Below are 17,173 nucleotides of genomic sequence, written 5' to 3'. Positions count from 1 at the left end.
TTAATACAGCTTCCTGCTCATCCCGCTCACAAAAGAGACTCAACCACACACATCTCTGCACAAACTGTCATTTTTCTTCATCCTGCCTCTCCGTGGGCCTGTATTTGAAACACCTATGTGTCTGATGGAGGAAAGATTACCGGTTCAGTGTGGAAAGCCAAGAAAAGCCTTGTCTCTCTCTCTCTCTGTCTCTCTCTCTGTCTCTCTCTCTCTCTCTCTCTGTCTCTCTGTCTCTCTCTCTGTCTCTCTCTCTCTGTCTCTCTGTCTCTCTCTCTCTCTCTCTCTCTCTGTCTCTGTCTCTGTCTCTCTTTGTCTCTCTCTCTCTCTCTGTCTCTCTCTGTCTCTCTCTCTCTCTCTCTCTCTCTCTGTCTCTCTGTCTCTCTCTGTCTCGCTCTCTCTCTCTCTCTGTCATTATTATTTTTTATTTTTCCAAAAGTTCAGAGTTTACGAGCTTAACAGTTAGTGTCAGCTATCTTCTGGTTTGTTGTGGAGTAAAAATGTGTTTGTCTGTGTGTGTTAACAACAGGAGCCCCACTTTAAAGACATTCAAGGCAATTGTCAAAGGGTGTGGCTTACATATTTTGCTGTAATCAGGCGATGGGTTCTATTAGTAAGGTGGCTGGTCTCCAGAGCTAACTGGATGATCTGAGGATTTCTTGTATCAGACTGGGTAGTGTTCTCTTTTGGAAAACAGGTTTAAAGAGGCAGTACACCCCCCCTTTGTTCCTCCATCCAGACCTATGTTCAAATACTATTCAAAATACTGCCTGGAGAGCCAGAAGGGCAGAGGTTTTGTGAGTATTCTATTGGTTCCATTTCGCCAGGCAAGCTCAATCAAGCCCAGATAAAGTATGTGAATGTTAAATATTATTCAAACCCAGGTCTGGTACACACATTCCACCCTCCATCCCTGTTCACAGTTAATCTTCTGTGTCACAAATGGCACTCTATTCCCTATAAGTAGTGCTCTATATGTGTAGTAGGGTGCTAGTTGGGACGTAGTCATTCTATGGACTGCAGATGTATGCTTTAAAAAGGACAGGGATCTAGAGAGAGAGGTAGAAAGGCAGGAGGAGAGGGCGAATTAATACTCATGTGTTGTTATGTAGAGAGACCCTCAGACTAACACCCACGCTCAGTCACACATTCACATGCCAGAACACATTCACCACATCACACACACACACACTCTACACAAAGACATTATCAGCTTGCACGCACGCACACCTACACACACACACACAGGACACACTCCCCCATACACACACAATGAAGTGCAGCTCTTTTTTCGTTCACCTCGCTGTTGCATATTTCCAAGCTGATGTAATATCTTTGTGGGGATTGTATGGGGTTACACTCAGGAAGGACTACCCTTATTCAGGGCCTCAACAGGCCACTCTACTCATGTAGATGTCAGGTCAGTCGCTCTGTCTCTATGCTTTACAGACGCTGTGAAATAGAGCACTCACATGATGCTCCTATAAAAGTGACATTTATTTTCTTTCTCCATCTTTCAGGTTAATCACATTGATATTGGAATCTCTGTTCAGGAGAGCTCTGAAACAATGTTCAAACCATTTCCCATTTAGGAGGAATGTCCAAAACTAGACCTACAGTTTCTTTGTCTCTATTGATTTGTTGCTCATGTCTGTTATTGATGATTGTGTTGTATTGATTCAGATGGGTGTGGAGGAGCTGCAGGCCCAGCTAGCTGAGAAGACCACCCTGCTCAGTGAGGCCAGGCTGAAGGAGCAGCAGTTTGTCGACAGGGTGAGTGTCACAGGTGGTGCCAAGCATAACCGTACTCTTCTGGCTTGGATGTTTTTTTTGTTCTTTCTTTAAAAAAAATATAATTTTAGCAGACACTCTTATCCAGCTCTTATTAGGGTTCAGTGCCTTGCTCAAGTGCACATCGACAGATTTTTCACCTAGTCAGCTCGGGGATTCAAACCAGCAACCTTTTGGTTACTGGCCCAACAGTCTTTACCGCTAGGCTACCTTTCCATTATGGTTCCAGCAACTATGATGATGTTATATGGCCAGCACAGTACAGCTTGGCTCGACTATGCTCAGCTTGGCTCAGTAGTGGGAAAAGGGCATCAGTTGACCTTGGTCTTTCAGTCTCTGTCTCTCTACGGTACAGTACATCCCTCATTCCACACCACTGTATTCCTCTCTTCCCTTCCAGGACTCTTTCACCCTCCGGCCATCCTATCTGACTGTTAATCTATCTCTTTGGATTAAGTTCATTACATGGAACATCTGTTTATTCTTGCTGTAACCTTATAAACAATTACCCTGCCCCTTCCCACTGTTTCACACACACACACACACACACTGTTTCTCTCACACATTGTGTGGACTGATCGTTCTCCAAATAAACTAACCCCTGGATGACCATAGCAGGCCAGTATATTGCTATTTATCTCCCACAAACTGTTCAGTACAAGTAATTTAAAGGAACACAGCCACTTGAATAAAATGGTAACACTTTACTAAGTATGTAGGTATGACACTTCATAACTTGTTATAAGCATGTATAATGCTTTACACCTGCAGACTTTAATTAAAGTGTTCCCAAAAAAGGAATCCCTTTTTGTCGATTTTGTGCTTTTTTCTAATGTACTTTTCCCCTTCTAGATCCACTCACTGGAGGACAAAATGAGATGTGTCCACAAGAACTCAGTGTTGACTCATATGGGGAGCACGTTCAAAGGTAATGTTAACTTAAACATCTATATTTAAGTAATAAGGCCCGAAGTGATGTTGTATATAGTCAATATACCACGACTAGGGGCTGTTCTTCGGCCCAACGCAAAGCAGGGTGCCTGGACACAGCCCTTAGCAGTGGTATATTGGCCATATATCACAAGCCCCCGATGTGCCTTATTGCTATTATAAACTGGTTACCAACGTAATTAGAGCAGTAAAAATAAATGTTTTGTCATACCCGTGGTATGCGGTCTAATATACCATGGCTGTCAGCCAATCAGCATTCAGGGCTTGAAACACCCAGTTTATAATAACATTTATATAAAACATCTATACTACTTTACATATAAGCATCTATATAACAGAGGGATTCTTTCCTCTGGTCCAATGCCCCAGGGAAGTGATTGGGGACATTGCCCTGTGTAGGGTGCCGTCTTTCGGATGGGATGTTAAATCCTGACTCTGTGTTCACTAAAGAGCCCATAGCACTTTTCGTAAGAGTAGGCGCGTTAACCCCGGTGTACTGGCTAAATTCCCAATCGGGCCCTCGTACAATCATGGCCACCTAATCATCCCCAGATTCCAATTGGCTCATTCATACCTCTTCTCTAACCCCTGTAACTAACTGTAAATAAGAATGTGTTCTCAGTCAACTTACCAGGTAAAATAAAACAAATACACTACAAGACCAAAAGTATGTGAACATCTGCTCGTCGAACATCTCAATCCAAAATCATGGGCATTAATATGGAGTTGGTCCCCCCTTTGCTGCTATAACAGCCTCCACTCTTCAGTGAAGGCTTTCCATTAGATGTTGGAACATTGCTGAGGGGACTTTCTTTCATTCAGCCATAAGAGCATTAGCGCCGTTGGGCACTGATGTTGGGTGATTGGGCCTGGCTCGCAATCGACGTTCCAATTCATCCCAAAGCTGTTCGATAGGGTTGAGGTCAGGGCTCTGTTCAGGCCAGTCAAGTTCTTCCACACGGATCTCGACAAACCATTTCTGTATGGACCTTGCTTTGTGCACGGAGGTATTGTCATGCTGAAACAGCTAAGGGCCTACCACAAAGTTGGAGGCACAGAATCAACAAGAATGTCATTGTATGCTGTAGCGTTAAGATTTCTCTTCATTGGAAATAAGGAGCCTAGCCTGAACCATGAAAAACAGCCCCAGACCTTTTTAATCCTCCACCAAACTTTACAGTTGCCATTTTGGCTATGTATCTTATTTTTCACACCCGTATAGCATACAGATAGATACAGAGCAGAGAATCTGTTCACAGTGCGAGAGCTGCTACTGCAGCATCTCAAACGGCAACAGAAGGCAGGCTTCATTAGCATGTCACACACCACTTTGCAATGAGCTGGAGGCAGTAGGTTATGCATTTTGAAAACATACTTCGTTTGAAACCTGAATGTTTTAATACATATGAGGCATGTCTTACCTTGCTTCAAAGTAGCCTATTAGATCTCTTTTTCTCCATTTCTAATGGATATTTTCATCACTGTCACATGAAACTGCGGTGCCCTTTTGACAACAGTGTTTTCCAGCGAATTGCATTATGGAATGAACATACCCACGTATCCTACTGCCTTGTGCGCTTATAATGTGAAGAAATACTAGTTTATCAACATTTTAAGCCAAACATTCTGATATGTTGTATCAGACTCATTGCTTTTTAACAGGGTTTTTTGTGTAGCCTAGGCCTCGTTGTTGTATGCATTTGGGCTCTGTCTTCCCACAACTGTCCTAGAGTCTGTTTGCAATAGGCTGTTTCTCGACAAGCTGACCAATATAATAGATAAACTTCTACTATGGGGGCTGGTAGGTTGACATAGGCTAGTGCTGTTCGATACTCATCTTGGCTGAGGAAAGTAAATGTGGCAGTTATTCTAACATGTTTGAAGTGCACATCAGAGTTTGGTAAGAAGGTACGCACATCGTTGCATCCTCGACTTGTATGGTCTGTTCATATGAATTACCATAACCTAAATGTGATTTCTGTCATTCTGAGCACCGTGGGTGGACACCCTAATCACCCAGTGTATGTGCGTCCTACAGATTTCTCAAATGTCCGGTAAATTAAAATGTTGCCGGTGAAATGTCCAGCGCCACATTTTCCATATGGAAACCTTGGTATGAATTGATGTCATATGCCAATGGAAGGGCAGGAAATGCACCTGTCTTCCTTATTTAGGAGATAAATGTAAACATGTTCAAGCCAGTCTAAACTAAACGATGCCAGAGACTGGGCATGTTATTGATTGTAGTAATATGTGCTGCGTGTGAGCGACAGTTTGACTTGTAGTTCTAGGTCCACACATGTAATCCCAGCTGTGCTGCTGACTCTGTGGGAGAATAGTACCTCTAACATCACTGCTATTAATCTGTCAAGTCAATCTGCGAACACACACACACGGCACGCACCGTTGAACATGGATAACAAATATGTGACATGGGACGCAGGGGTTTTGAGAGAGGGTGTGGAGGAGAGGAGAGGGGAGGACAGGGTAGAGGAAGGCGGGACTGTCAAACTAAATTCTAGCCTCTTCATGGACCTTCCCTGCTGGCGTAATAAAGAGAATCGGCTGTCGGAAGGGAAAGTGGGATGAGGAGGTGGGGAACCAGGTGAAAATTAATCCCAGGACATAATGGCTTTTGCAGGCTGCAGTCTTGTTTCCCACGCAAAAACCCCTAACGCACAGCAGCACAGCACACGGCCTGGCCTCCCTGGCCTCTCCCCGTGCCTCCTGGCCTGAAGTTTCACCACTCAATATCAAATGCTCTCTCCAACCCGAGACACCTGGGGTCCACTCTTTTTGGCCTCCGTGTTTGAACAACCCTCTTGGCCAGGTCACATCCTAACCTCTTCCCTTTATGCTTACCCCATTACTTCATATTCCATAGCTTCTCTATTCTAGCTGCAGAGAAGCCTGCTGGTCCAGTGACTCACTCACACCACTGTTGACGGCCTTGGCATATATTAACACCATCTAAATATGGCTTCTGCTGTCTTGACCACTGTGAAACCCTGATAACACTGCTGAGCTGTACTCAGCCATAGTTGTTGGTAATGTGCTAAAAAGGAACAATGTGAAAACAATTTCCAAGCAATTATAGATCGTTTAGAAACCACCTTAGAATAATGACTCCTGGTCAAGAGGTTAATGAGGAGTGGTTCCAGGTAGAGGGACTCGCTGCTATGTTGTGTAGGGTGGGTCCTCAGCCCCCTGTTTTAGTGTTACTCTTCTGTGGGTTCAGCTGGGGTACCCTACCCAGTGCCTGGAGGTCAGGAGGTCAGAGGGCGCAAAGGATTTATTAGGCAGGCCGCTTCTCCACGCCTGATGATCAAAGGCTAGTTTGTGCTACCTCTTCTCTTCATCACGCCTTTCTTTTCCTACCTTTCCCTTTCCTAACCCTTTACCTTTCAACCTCAAGGCCATCTCTATCATGTTCAGATGCTGGCCCCAACATCTCTATGGAACATATTGTCCTTATAGAGGAAATTCTTTGCACAGCTCCAAGTTGTTACACACAATGATTCACCCCCTAGGCATTTTTCCTATTTTGTTGTATTACAACCTGTTTTTATTTGGATTTCATGTAATGGACATACACAAAAGAATCCAAATTTGTGAAGTGAAATGAAAAAAATAACTTCATAAATTGAAAAGTGGTGCATGCATATGTATTCATATGCCTCTAAATAAGATCTGGTGCAACCAATTACCTTCAGATGTCACATAATTAGTTAAATAAAGTCCACCTGTGTTCAATTTGTAACATGATCTCAGTGTATATATAAACCTGTTCTGAAAGGCCCCAGAATCTGCAACACCACTAAGCAAGGGGCACCAACAAGCAAGCGGCACCATGAAGACCAAGGAGCTCTCCAAACAGGTCAGGGACAAAGTTGTGGAGAAGTACAGATCATGGTTGGGTTATAAAAAAATATTTGAAACTTTGAACATTCCACAGAGCACCATGTATTAAAAAATTGAAATAATATGGCACCACAACAAACCTGGCAAAAGAGGGCTGCTGACCAAAACTCACAGACCAGGCTAGGAGGGCATTAATCAGAGGCAACAAAGAGACCAAAGATAACCATGAAGGAGCTGCAAAGCTCCACAGCGGAGATTGGAGGATCTGTCCATAGGACCACTTTAAGCCATACACTCCACAGAGCAGGGCTTTATGGAGGAGTGGACAGAAAAAAAGCCATTGCTTAAAGAAAAAAATTAGCAAACATGTTTGGTGTTCGCCAAAAGGCATGTGTGAGACTCCCCAAACATAGGGAAGAAGGTACTCTGGTCAGATGAGACTAAAATTGAGATTTTTGGCCATCAAAGCAAATGCTATGTCTAGTGCAAACCCAACACCTCTCATCACCCCAAGAATATCATCCCCAAGCATGGTGGTGGCAGCATCATGCTATGGGGCTGTTTTTCATCGGCTGGGAAATTGGTCAGAATTGAAGGAATGATAGATGGCGCTAAATACAGGGATATTCTTGAGGGAAACCTGTTTCAGTCTTCCAGAGATTTGAGACTGGGATGGAGTTTCACATTCCAGCAGGACAATGACCCTAAGCATATTGCTAAAGCAACACTCAAGTTATTTAAGGGGAAACATTTAAATGTCTTGGAATGGCCTAGTCAAATCCCAGACCTCAATCCAACTGAGAATCTGTGGTATGACTTAAAATTCGCGAATTTTGCCCAGTTGTGGTACGCTAAGCTCAAGTCCTTTTACGAGGGCCTCCCGTCTTTTGCATGAGTAAAAATAGGAACACACCCACCCCAGCAGCTTGAGGATTTATCAGCCTATTTGCATTTGAAGTTGGAGCACATCGACTGGTATTTCCATCAATGAAAAAAATTTGGCCAGCAACAATTTTTATCTGCTTTTCATTTTTTTTATCAACCAAAAGCCGGCATTTACCGCTAACGGAAACCCTGAACTGGACTGTTTGTAATGTTCTTTCGGTGTACTAGTGCTCATCTAGGCCATGTGCCATGCTTTCCAGTTTTGGTCCTTTTTGTATTTGGCACTTGGTTTGAACCCACGCCTGTGCACTGCTGTAAGGGTTTCCATGTTCTGTAACTAATTGAAACATTATTCACTCCCTTTTTGTTTAGGCATGCCTAAATGAGTTCAGGAGTCAAATTTGGCTTAACAAATCACATAAATTACATGGACACACTCTGTTTGAAATAATAGTGGTTGACATGATTTTGAATGATCGACCCTTCCTCTGTCCCACCATACACACAACATCTGTCCCTCAGTGAAGTATTGAATTTCAAGCACAGATACAACTAAAAAGACCAGGGAACTTTTCGAAAGCCTCAAGGAAGGGAGGTGATTGGTAGATGGGTAACAATTCAGACAATTAACAACATTGTAGTGACTCCACAATAATGATCGAAATGACGGAGTGAAAATAATACAAATATACAGAATAGAAATATTCCAAAACATGCATCCTGTATGCAACAAGGCACTAAAGTAGAACTGCAACAAACAAGAAAACATGTAAAAGGAATACACTTTTTGGCCTAAAATGCAAAGCCTTGCAAAAGTTGGGGCAAATCCAACACAACACATTACTGAGTAACTGCCTCTTTATTTTCAAGCATGGTGGTGGCTGCATCATTGTATGGGAATGCTTGACATCGGCAAAGACTGGGGAGTTTGTCAGGATACAAAGAAATGGAATTGAACTAAGCACAGGAAAAATCCTAGAGGAAAACCTGCTTTACACCAGACACTGGGAGAGGAATTCACCTTTCAGCAGGACAATAATCTACAACAAATCTAAGGCCAAATCTAGCTACACTGGAGTTGCTTACTAAGAAGACTGAATGTTCCTGAGTTACCATTATTGGCTTAAATCTGCTTGAAAATGCCTGTCTAGCCATGATCCCCAACACCTTGACTGAGCTTGAAGAATTAATGTGGATGCTAGCATGATTACGGATAATCCTGAACATACCCCCCCTCCCCCCTCACACACACACACACACACACAAAAAAATGATAACCTCCCCTGTTATTATAATGGTGAAAGGTTAGCATGTCTTGGGGGTATGATATTTGTGCGTCAAACTTTCTCACTCATCATTCACGATTCATTCAGGATTATCTGTAGTCATGGTAGCATCCACATTAATGTAGAAGTGTTAGAAACATTCTATTCTTATTTACAATAAAATTGACTCCAATGACACACACTACATTATTTACCATTAATTTTTATTGTGCACAAATGATCTGAAACACAACCAAAACAAACAATAATTGCATCCAACCAGTTTGTAGAGTCACCAGCTTGATGTAGTCATTGCGTGCTATGAATAGGGGTCCAAATACTTTTAATATACATACTGTATACAGTGTAAGTGAACTTGTCCCCTAAAATGGAGGGACTATGTACCAAAAGTGCTGTAACTTCTAAACGATTCACCCGATATGGATAAAAATACTCTCAAATGAAATCTGACAGTCTCCACTTTAACCTCACAGTCATTGTATCATTACAAATCCAAAATGGAGTACAGAGCCAAAACGACAACAAATGTGTCCCAATTCTTTTGGAGCTCACTGTATGTCCTAGTTAATAGCTTGGTGACTGAATTCACTGATGATCAAGATTGTACAACTTTGTCCATACATTTTAAAGATTTAGTGACTTTAATATTGTGATGAATTCATTTGACCCTTTGTGTGTTCTAGATCCTGGCCATTACCGTGCTGAGTCCTTCTCGGAACCCACAGAGTTTGAGTACCTGAGGAAGGTGCTGTTTGAGTACATGATGGGGCGGGAAACTAAGGTATTTTATCAATAATCAATTTGCATCTTTAGCATTAAAGTAACATTTTCTGATGAGGGAAGATTGACAGTGCACATAATCCTGCATCATTCAAGTTTCTTAAAATATAACCATCGGTATCACACTTCCCTTTTATTCAGCCCAGGATAGATTGCCATTTGTTTAGTTGCTTTCCCTCTATGAAAATGTGAGAGGAGGTCGAAAATATGGAAGGAGGAGAGACCGGAGAGAGAAAGCCAATAAACTTCTCCATTCCCACACAGCCATCACCCAGTTAGACTCGCACAAAAGTAATTTTGTGTTTGTGTCCGTTTAGCATAGGTGCTAATTAATGATGCTGTATGGGAATTAACAGTGCTAGTTGACACGGTCCTAAAAACAGCGGGGTATCGCACGCACACACACATAAAGATAGCAGGGTTCCCCCCTAGGTCCTCAGTAAACAGTTAAACTTGATGATGTCATAGCCATATCATTATGGCCTCCCTGGGAGTGGAAGGATGTCCCCCCCCCACAGACATACTATTCACATGACTCACACTGACATTTTAAAGACTTACTGGACTTGTTTAGCTCCTCTACAACAAGAAGAGGTCTTTGGTTGGTTGTTCCCCTGGTTTCCTCAAACAGTAGCACTTTTTCTGATTAGGGCCAGAATTGTATAAGCTAGCTAACACATGCTGCTAACGCTGGCAGATAGACTTTGAGTTTTTTTGGTCTCAATGAGCAGGCTGATTTGATTGGGTCATTGATGGTGGTGTTGAGGGCAGGTAGCCACAGAGCCTTATGGGCTGCAGTGTGTGATCTTATGTGGTGAATGGCTGGAAAGGGGTTCACTTAACCTCAATTGTTTATCTGATGGAAGATGGTAGTGATGAGGGCAGGGTGTCACAGAGTAGAGACTGCATGTTGGATTACTATGGGGTGAAGTGGGTGACTGAGCTGGGTGATTAGCTGGACAGGGGATCACTAAGCCTCCATGATGGATCTGAGCTGGGTGATTGGCTGGACAGGGGATCACTAAGCCTCCATGATGGATCTGAGCTGGGTGATTGGCTGGACAGGGGATCACTAAGCCTCCATGATGGATCTGAGCTTGGTATATGGCTGGACGGGATCACTAAGCCTCCATGATGGATCTGAGCTGGGTGATTGGCTGGACAGGGGATCACTAAGCCTCCATGATGGATCTGAGCTGGGTGATTGGCTGGACAGGGGATCACTAAGCCTCCATGATGGATCTGAGCTGGGTGATTGGCTGGACAGGGGATCACTAAGCCTCCATGATGGATCTGAGCTGGGTGATTGGCTGGACAGGGGATCACTAAGCCTCCATGATGGATCTGAGCTTGGTATATGGCTGGACAGGGGTTAACTGTGCCTACATATTGGATATGCATCAACTGAATAGGGATCTGAGCTTGGTGAATGGCTGGACAGAGGTTGACTGATCATCCATGTTGCGTCTGGGCTGGGTGAATGTCTGTACAGATAGGCAGTTTTAGTACTATGTTTACTGCAATGATCCCAACCCGGCGGCCAAGAATTGAGAGACTGAAAAACATTGAACCATGCGGCTGCATACCCATGCCATTGAGAGCATTGACTCTAACAACTCAGTTGTGAACTGTCATCAGTTTCCCAACACATATCACAAACATCCCCAGCCACCAAGTTAAAGTTCATGTTTAAGGAATTTTCAATGAAAAGAAATGGGTAGGAAAAAAACAGTTTTTATTTGAATGTGCTACTTTTCTTTTTAGATGGTTAAGTAATTTCTGTATTTTTCTCTTCCCTTCCACAGACGATGGCTAAAGTCATAACCTCCATGCTCAAGTTCCCACAAGACCAAGCTCAGCAGGTTCTGGAGAAAGAGGATACAAAAGCAATTGTAAGCATCTGTTCTTCCTTGTCGTAAAGCCACTAATGATGAGCCATATGCAACCACACAGATACGCACACGCGCGCACACACACACACCCAGTCCGTGCTATGTCAGCAATCGCTTACAGACGTTGCCTTGGCCTATAGGTATAGTATGTTGATAATATCCTACTCATCCAGATATATTGCATCTTAAACAACTAGACCCATGTAGATCACTTACCCGTGACTACAGTATCGGTTACAGCAATGGAAACACATGGTGGGATGTGAAGGGGGAAGACATGTCTAGCCTCTTGTCTGTTACAGTATTAAGGCATATTGGTAAGCACAGAGTACAAGCATACAGAATTTGGCTTTAGTATCAAATCACATTTATTTGTCAGATGATCCAAATACAACTGGTGTAGACCTTGTGAAATGCTTAGTCATAAGTGTGTTTTAGGTCAGATCAGAGTAGATGGTATTTGTGCTTCTATTCTCTTCTTACCAGTCAAAGTAGTACTGTGCAGTTAAAGTAATCATGTATCTCTCTTCTCCCTATTGTTTCAGCCTTGGCTACGATGAGGGTCAGGTATTAGAATGATGCTGGTACTTTAAGGATGGAGGGTGGACTAAACTGCTGCTGAAGGACTAGAATGAAGACTACTGTACCTCTGTGGACTAGCTCTAGCCCTTCTACTGTCCTGTCTGACTTCTTTTGCTTCTGACTGTGTGTGTTTGTGCGCTGTGTAGATATGTGTATGAGCTGCATAGCTAATCTTATGAGGGAACTATAAAATATGCCAACTAAAGATAGTATCTAATTCTTCCAGTCTACTTTCACGTGATGAAATTAGGGTTTTTAATTGATGAATTATACAATATTTGTTTGTTTTTTAGTCCAAAATTAATTATCTTTCTTACTTAGATTTTCTTTGGATGGATGGCTTGTGCAATAAGTTTGTTTTGGTCATTGGGTTGGTTGATTGTTTTTGAGTTGATTCTTTGGTTGTGTTTTCTGATAAATGAACTGTCCAGTTTTTCCAGATTTCTATTAAATATGACCTATAATTAATGACAATATGAGTGAAATACTTTTCCTTTGAGAAAGTAGTATTTAAATGCCAGAAACTAGATTCCCTACACACTAGTCTTGACGAGAAGAAGAAAAAACTGTCAGGGGAGGTTCTCTTCTGCACTGCTCAGCCAATCCATTAAATGTGGAGGAGGAGTTAAGATGGAGTTGCAACACAGGCTCTTTCCATTTTCCCTGAAAACCAGAACATCCGGTTGTTGGGGACTACCCAACAACAGAATAGTGTGGGCGTATACCGGTCATTAAAAATATGAACGTGAGTAGACCGCTGATTGGCCAGCTCAGCCAATGAGGCAGGATGACATCGTTCTCTATGAGGAAATGTTCAAGCATTTTTTAAATGTCTGTTTGAGATACAAGTTTGAGGTGGGGTTTTTGAAGTGTTATTTCTTCAATTTATGCTTTGCCCACAAATATGAGTATAAGACTGGTCAACAACATTATTTGGGTATGAGTTAACAGAATATGAACTTTTAGGAGATTTTAACTGGACAGTTACTTTAAATGATGTTTTTCAGTTGATCCATGGTTGTATTTGAGTCGATCTTTGGTTGTTTATCAGTTGATTTTTGGTTGTTTCTGCTCTACGTATCAATTCCCCCTTGTGACTGTGTGATGGATCATAGAAATAAAATATCTATGTTCTATTTCTATCGGTTCTTAATATAAATCTGCATTGTATTTCTATGGATGAGATGACCCTTTAACTGTACCTTCCATTACACTCTACCACTTAGACACACTGGCTTCTAGGACCATGTTTGTTTGTTTCCCACAGCTTTTCTACTTTATATTTTGTGGAGACTGACCAAAAAAATAACTCAAAACATATTGTAAAGAAAAAAGTGAATCTGTACTATTGGGAACAATGTGACTGTTGGCTATATTAATACATTTTGAGACGAGCTAATACAATTTTATTTACACTGATTTTCTGTCTTCCTCTGTGCTCATTTTTCACTTTGCTGAAATGTGGATCTTTTTCAATATTGTATATACAGTATGTACATGTTAGCCTATTCTGACCTTTATATTCTTGTATGACCAGATATATTTCAGAAAAAGATACTGTATTTCACTAAGATATTTTCTTAATTTCCTGAATAACCTTTTGAAGAGTCCGGTGGTAAGGTATGCTTATTTGAATTTTCAGTAAGAGATGTCAGTCGGAGGTATTTTGTTGAGATATTTCAGTCCTTTTTTTTCACAATTTCTGTTGCACAATCTGTATCACAAGATAAGATGACAAATAAGAAGTGATCACCTGCTTGTGTTCTAACTGTAGAGAGTGATCAGTATAACAACCACTCTAACCAAAACAGGACATGTCACAGTTCTATTAACCTGTAAGTATAGAACTGTTTGGCAAGCTGATAGAGGACATCTCTTTCATACTGTTGAATAACAAATGCTTCACTTTAGGAAATAAATAACATCTGTATTAGAAACTGCCAGGATTTAAAGTTTCCTTTATACAGTACTACTCTGTGATTACTTTGGCTTGCCAGATGGCAGTAATCTTTTGTAACATACATTTAATTGAATTTATGGAACCAGGTCCTTGTTAAGTGAACCAAAAATTACAGTTCACTTTGTATTTTATTTCTGATATTTTAATTTGCTGGCAAGCCACTTATTTTGTTAAGCAAGGAAGTGTTTCCAAAATATATGAACAAGTGATGAAGACTGCATGATCCACAAACATCAGCCAATATACAAATGGATTGGTCTACAACAGGTAGTTTCTTTTGCCCTTGGTTTGTTCACATACCGAACGGCAGGGGGCAGCATCGTTCATAAACGTAAGCGCGAAGCGGTTTTTTGGTGAAATCTGATGCTCGGGCCCCGAACCCATTTGCGTTTCACCATGACCGCACTTATCATCGCCGCGAGCAACTACGAGCTGCAGACTCCAGTTCCTCAGATTCACAGTATGGAGAGCAGCTGATCAGACCGTTACTTTTCACCGGACCATTCTTTTTATTCTCGAGCACCTACCCCTGTCATTTTTCCATGTTCGAAGTGCTAGACTTCAGAAACTAGTTGAACTGTTAGTTTTTGTAACTTTTTCTGTAGTAGCACTGAAACCTTGACGAGCTTTGTTTTTAGATACTTTTTCCATAGTGTTGTTCCTCTCAAGGATGCGCAAAAGGATGGCCCATTTTCTGAATCAGAAGAGGAGCCTTTTGAATGTGCTCTACGTGTATTTGTCTGTTTCTGTAGTTCACTCCTACAACATTGATTTAGAACATCCTATTGTGTTCCGTGGACCTGACTCGAGTTTCTTTGGATATTCTGTTCTGGAGCACTATCATGACAATACGCGCTGGTAAGTCTCATAGGCTACCTGTTTACTCATGGTAGCCTATAACGCCTAGTATCTATCTTATAGTGAATGTTATTGCAATGGGGACTATTCATGCACTTATGTATCCGCCCTTGGACATTAATGGCACAGTATGGTTGTTACGCAATTCTTATGGATTGTAATTTGGGCCATTCAGATTTGTGCGCGCTACGTAGCCTACATGCAGTTGTTTAAAAATAATAGCCTAATGATGTGAGCAATAGCCTCTAAAATCACTAACTAAATAATATTTTCAAAAAAAAATACACGTACTCAATTGACAGTGTGTGTGTGAAGTTTACTCACTACTTTACTGCTTAAACTCATTTATCTTGTTTCGAAAAACAGTCAATTTGTATGACGGTGACATATAATCTTATCATTATTATGTCAACAGTTTGATTGATGTGCAGTATTTAAGAATGTGCATATCATTTGGTTTCTTTTAGACTTTTTTTCTGTAGCAGCCTAGCTGGCCTGTCCCAGATTCCAGCATGTAGCCAAAGCTTATGGGATCATGTACCCATAGCTGTCAACTCCACCATTGTCTTCATTGTCATGAGTCCATGAATCAGGGTGCTGAGGCCATGACTGACCCATATACCCAGGGGTGGAATTGTAATAAAAGTCACTCGGGAACTCATGTTACATTTTAGAGTTCACCTTTGGAAAGCAGATTTTCGTCAAAATAATTTCACTTTGAGAACTCCAGTTCCACATGTTCTCCCCCAGTTCCACCCCTGAATATAGGCTACCATACTTGTCTTGGACATGGGGGGAATTACTCTGTTGTAGAGTGGGCCTTATGAAGATCATTATGTGACTTTACTCTGACAGCCCACTGGGCACAGACGTCAATTCAACGTCTATTCCATGTTGGTTTAACGTCATTTAATTGAAATGACTTGGAAACAACATTGATTCAACCAGTGTGTGCCCAGTGGGAGGATGTGTGTTATTGACACTGTATCCTTCATGCTTGGTGACAACCACCCTTTGACTCTTCATGCAAGTTGTTCTTGTTCTCCCATTGTTTCTGTATGCAAGGTGCAGATAGGGCCCCCCAAGGCCAACTCTTCCTACTACAGCAGTCCTCCTTCTTGAAGGTGTTCTTGTTCTCCCATGGTTTCTGTATGCAAGGTGCAGATAGGGCCCCCCAAGGCCAACTCTTCCTACTACAGCAGTCCTCCTTCTTGAAGGTGTTCTTGTTCTCCCATGGTTTCTGTATGCAAGGTGCAGATAGGGCCCCCCAAGGCCAACTCTTCCTACTCCAGCAGTCCTCCTTCTTGAAGGTGTTCTTGTTCTCCCATTGTTTCTGTATGCAAGGTGCAGATAGGGCCCCCCAAGGCCAACTCTTCCTACTACAGCAGTCCTCCTTCTTGAAGGTGTTCTTGTTCTCCCATTGTTTCTGTATGCAAGGTGCAGATAGGGCCCCCCAAGGCCAACTCTTCCTACTACAGCAGTCCTCCTTCTTGAAGGTGTTCTTGTTCTCCCATTGTTTCTGTATGCAAGGTGCAGATAGGGCCCCCCAAGGCCAACTCTTCCTACTACAGCAGTCCTCCTTCTTGAAGTTGTTCTTGTTCTTGTTCTTGGCTGCTGTGACAGGATCTGTTGCGTTTGCACGGTTTACAAACGATGTTTTGTTTCTGTCTACAGGGTGCTGGTAGGGGCCCCCAAGGCCAACTCTTCCCACAGCAGCTCTGTTCACACCCCTGGAGCCGTGTTCAAGTGCCGTGTCCACAGCAACCCAGAGAGACGCTGCACTGAGATGGACCTAGGCAGAGGTCAGTACTGAACCACAGACCATGCAGTCACCAGGGACCACAAGTAGAGCCATCTGGATAACTACAAACTATACTGACCCTGCAACTCAATATGAGGAAGATGTTCTTAATGTTTTAAACACCCAGTGTATATTAGCCACGGACTTCAACGGGATGATTTTGACTATATTTCATTAATTAGGGGTGTTTCAAAATGCAAATAGCCAAGGTCGTGCACAAGCACTGAGGCTGAGAACAATTGGTATTTATCAATGGTTATCTCCTACCGGTGTGTGTATGACGCTTGTAGGACTGTTTGATAAATCACACATTTTCTATGCGTATGAACATTCTAAATTCTGTTCGTAGGTAGTATATTAGAATAGTTTTCTATGCGTATGAACATTCTAAATTCTGTTCGTAGGTAGTATATTAGAATAGTTTTCTATGCAATATTGACAAACGAGGCCTCTGCTTCACAACCTTCTACAGAGAACTACTTACAGGACATAGATAGGACAACTGACCATTGACAGGACAACTGACCAT

The 17,173-nt window shown here is 42.1% G+C and overlaps 2 protein-coding genes across 5 annotated transcripts in view; both read left to right on the top strand.

The window, feature by feature from the left end:
- golga4 (golgin A4) overlaps window positions 1-13,444 on the top strand; it is a 58,107-nt gene extending 44,663 nt beyond the window's left edge. For all 4 annotated transcript variants that reach the window (XM_065002565.1, XM_065002564.1, XM_065002563.1 and 1 more), the window contains 5 exons: window positions 1,681-1,770; window positions 2,641-2,716; window positions 9,455-9,552; window positions 11,357-11,443; window positions 11,989-13,444. In XM_065002565.1, the coding sequence (XP_064858637.1) occupies window positions 1,681-1,770; window positions 2,641-2,716; window positions 9,455-9,552; window positions 11,357-11,443; window positions 11,989-12,003 (366 nt within the window). In that variant the 3' untranslated portion in view covers window positions 12,004-13,444. The remainder of the gene's footprint in view (window positions 1-1,680; window positions 1,771-2,640; window positions 2,717-9,454; window positions 9,553-11,356; window positions 11,444-11,988) is intronic.
- Window positions 13,445-14,398: 954 nt separating this feature from the next.
- The window catches only part of itga9 (integrin, alpha 9), a 163,867-nt gene continuing 161,092 nt past the window's right edge, over window positions 14,399-17,173 (top strand). Inside the window, exons 1-2 of the mRNA XM_029685347.2 lie at window positions 14,399-14,843; window positions 16,518-16,645. Of these exons, the coding sequence (XP_029541207.1) occupies window positions 14,656-14,843; window positions 16,518-16,645 (316 nt within the window). The 5' untranslated portion in view covers window positions 14,399-14,655. The remainder of the gene's footprint in view (window positions 14,844-16,517; window positions 16,646-17,173) is intronic.

Source organism: Oncorhynchus nerka, linkage group LG16 (genome assembly GCF_034236695.1).
Source record: "Oncorhynchus nerka isolate Pitt River linkage group LG16, Oner_Uvic_2.0, whole genome shotgun sequence".
NCBI lineage: Eukaryota > Metazoa > Chordata > Actinopteri > Salmoniformes > Salmonidae > Oncorhynchus > Oncorhynchus nerka.
This window is presented reverse-complemented; position numbering and strand designations above follow the sequence as displayed.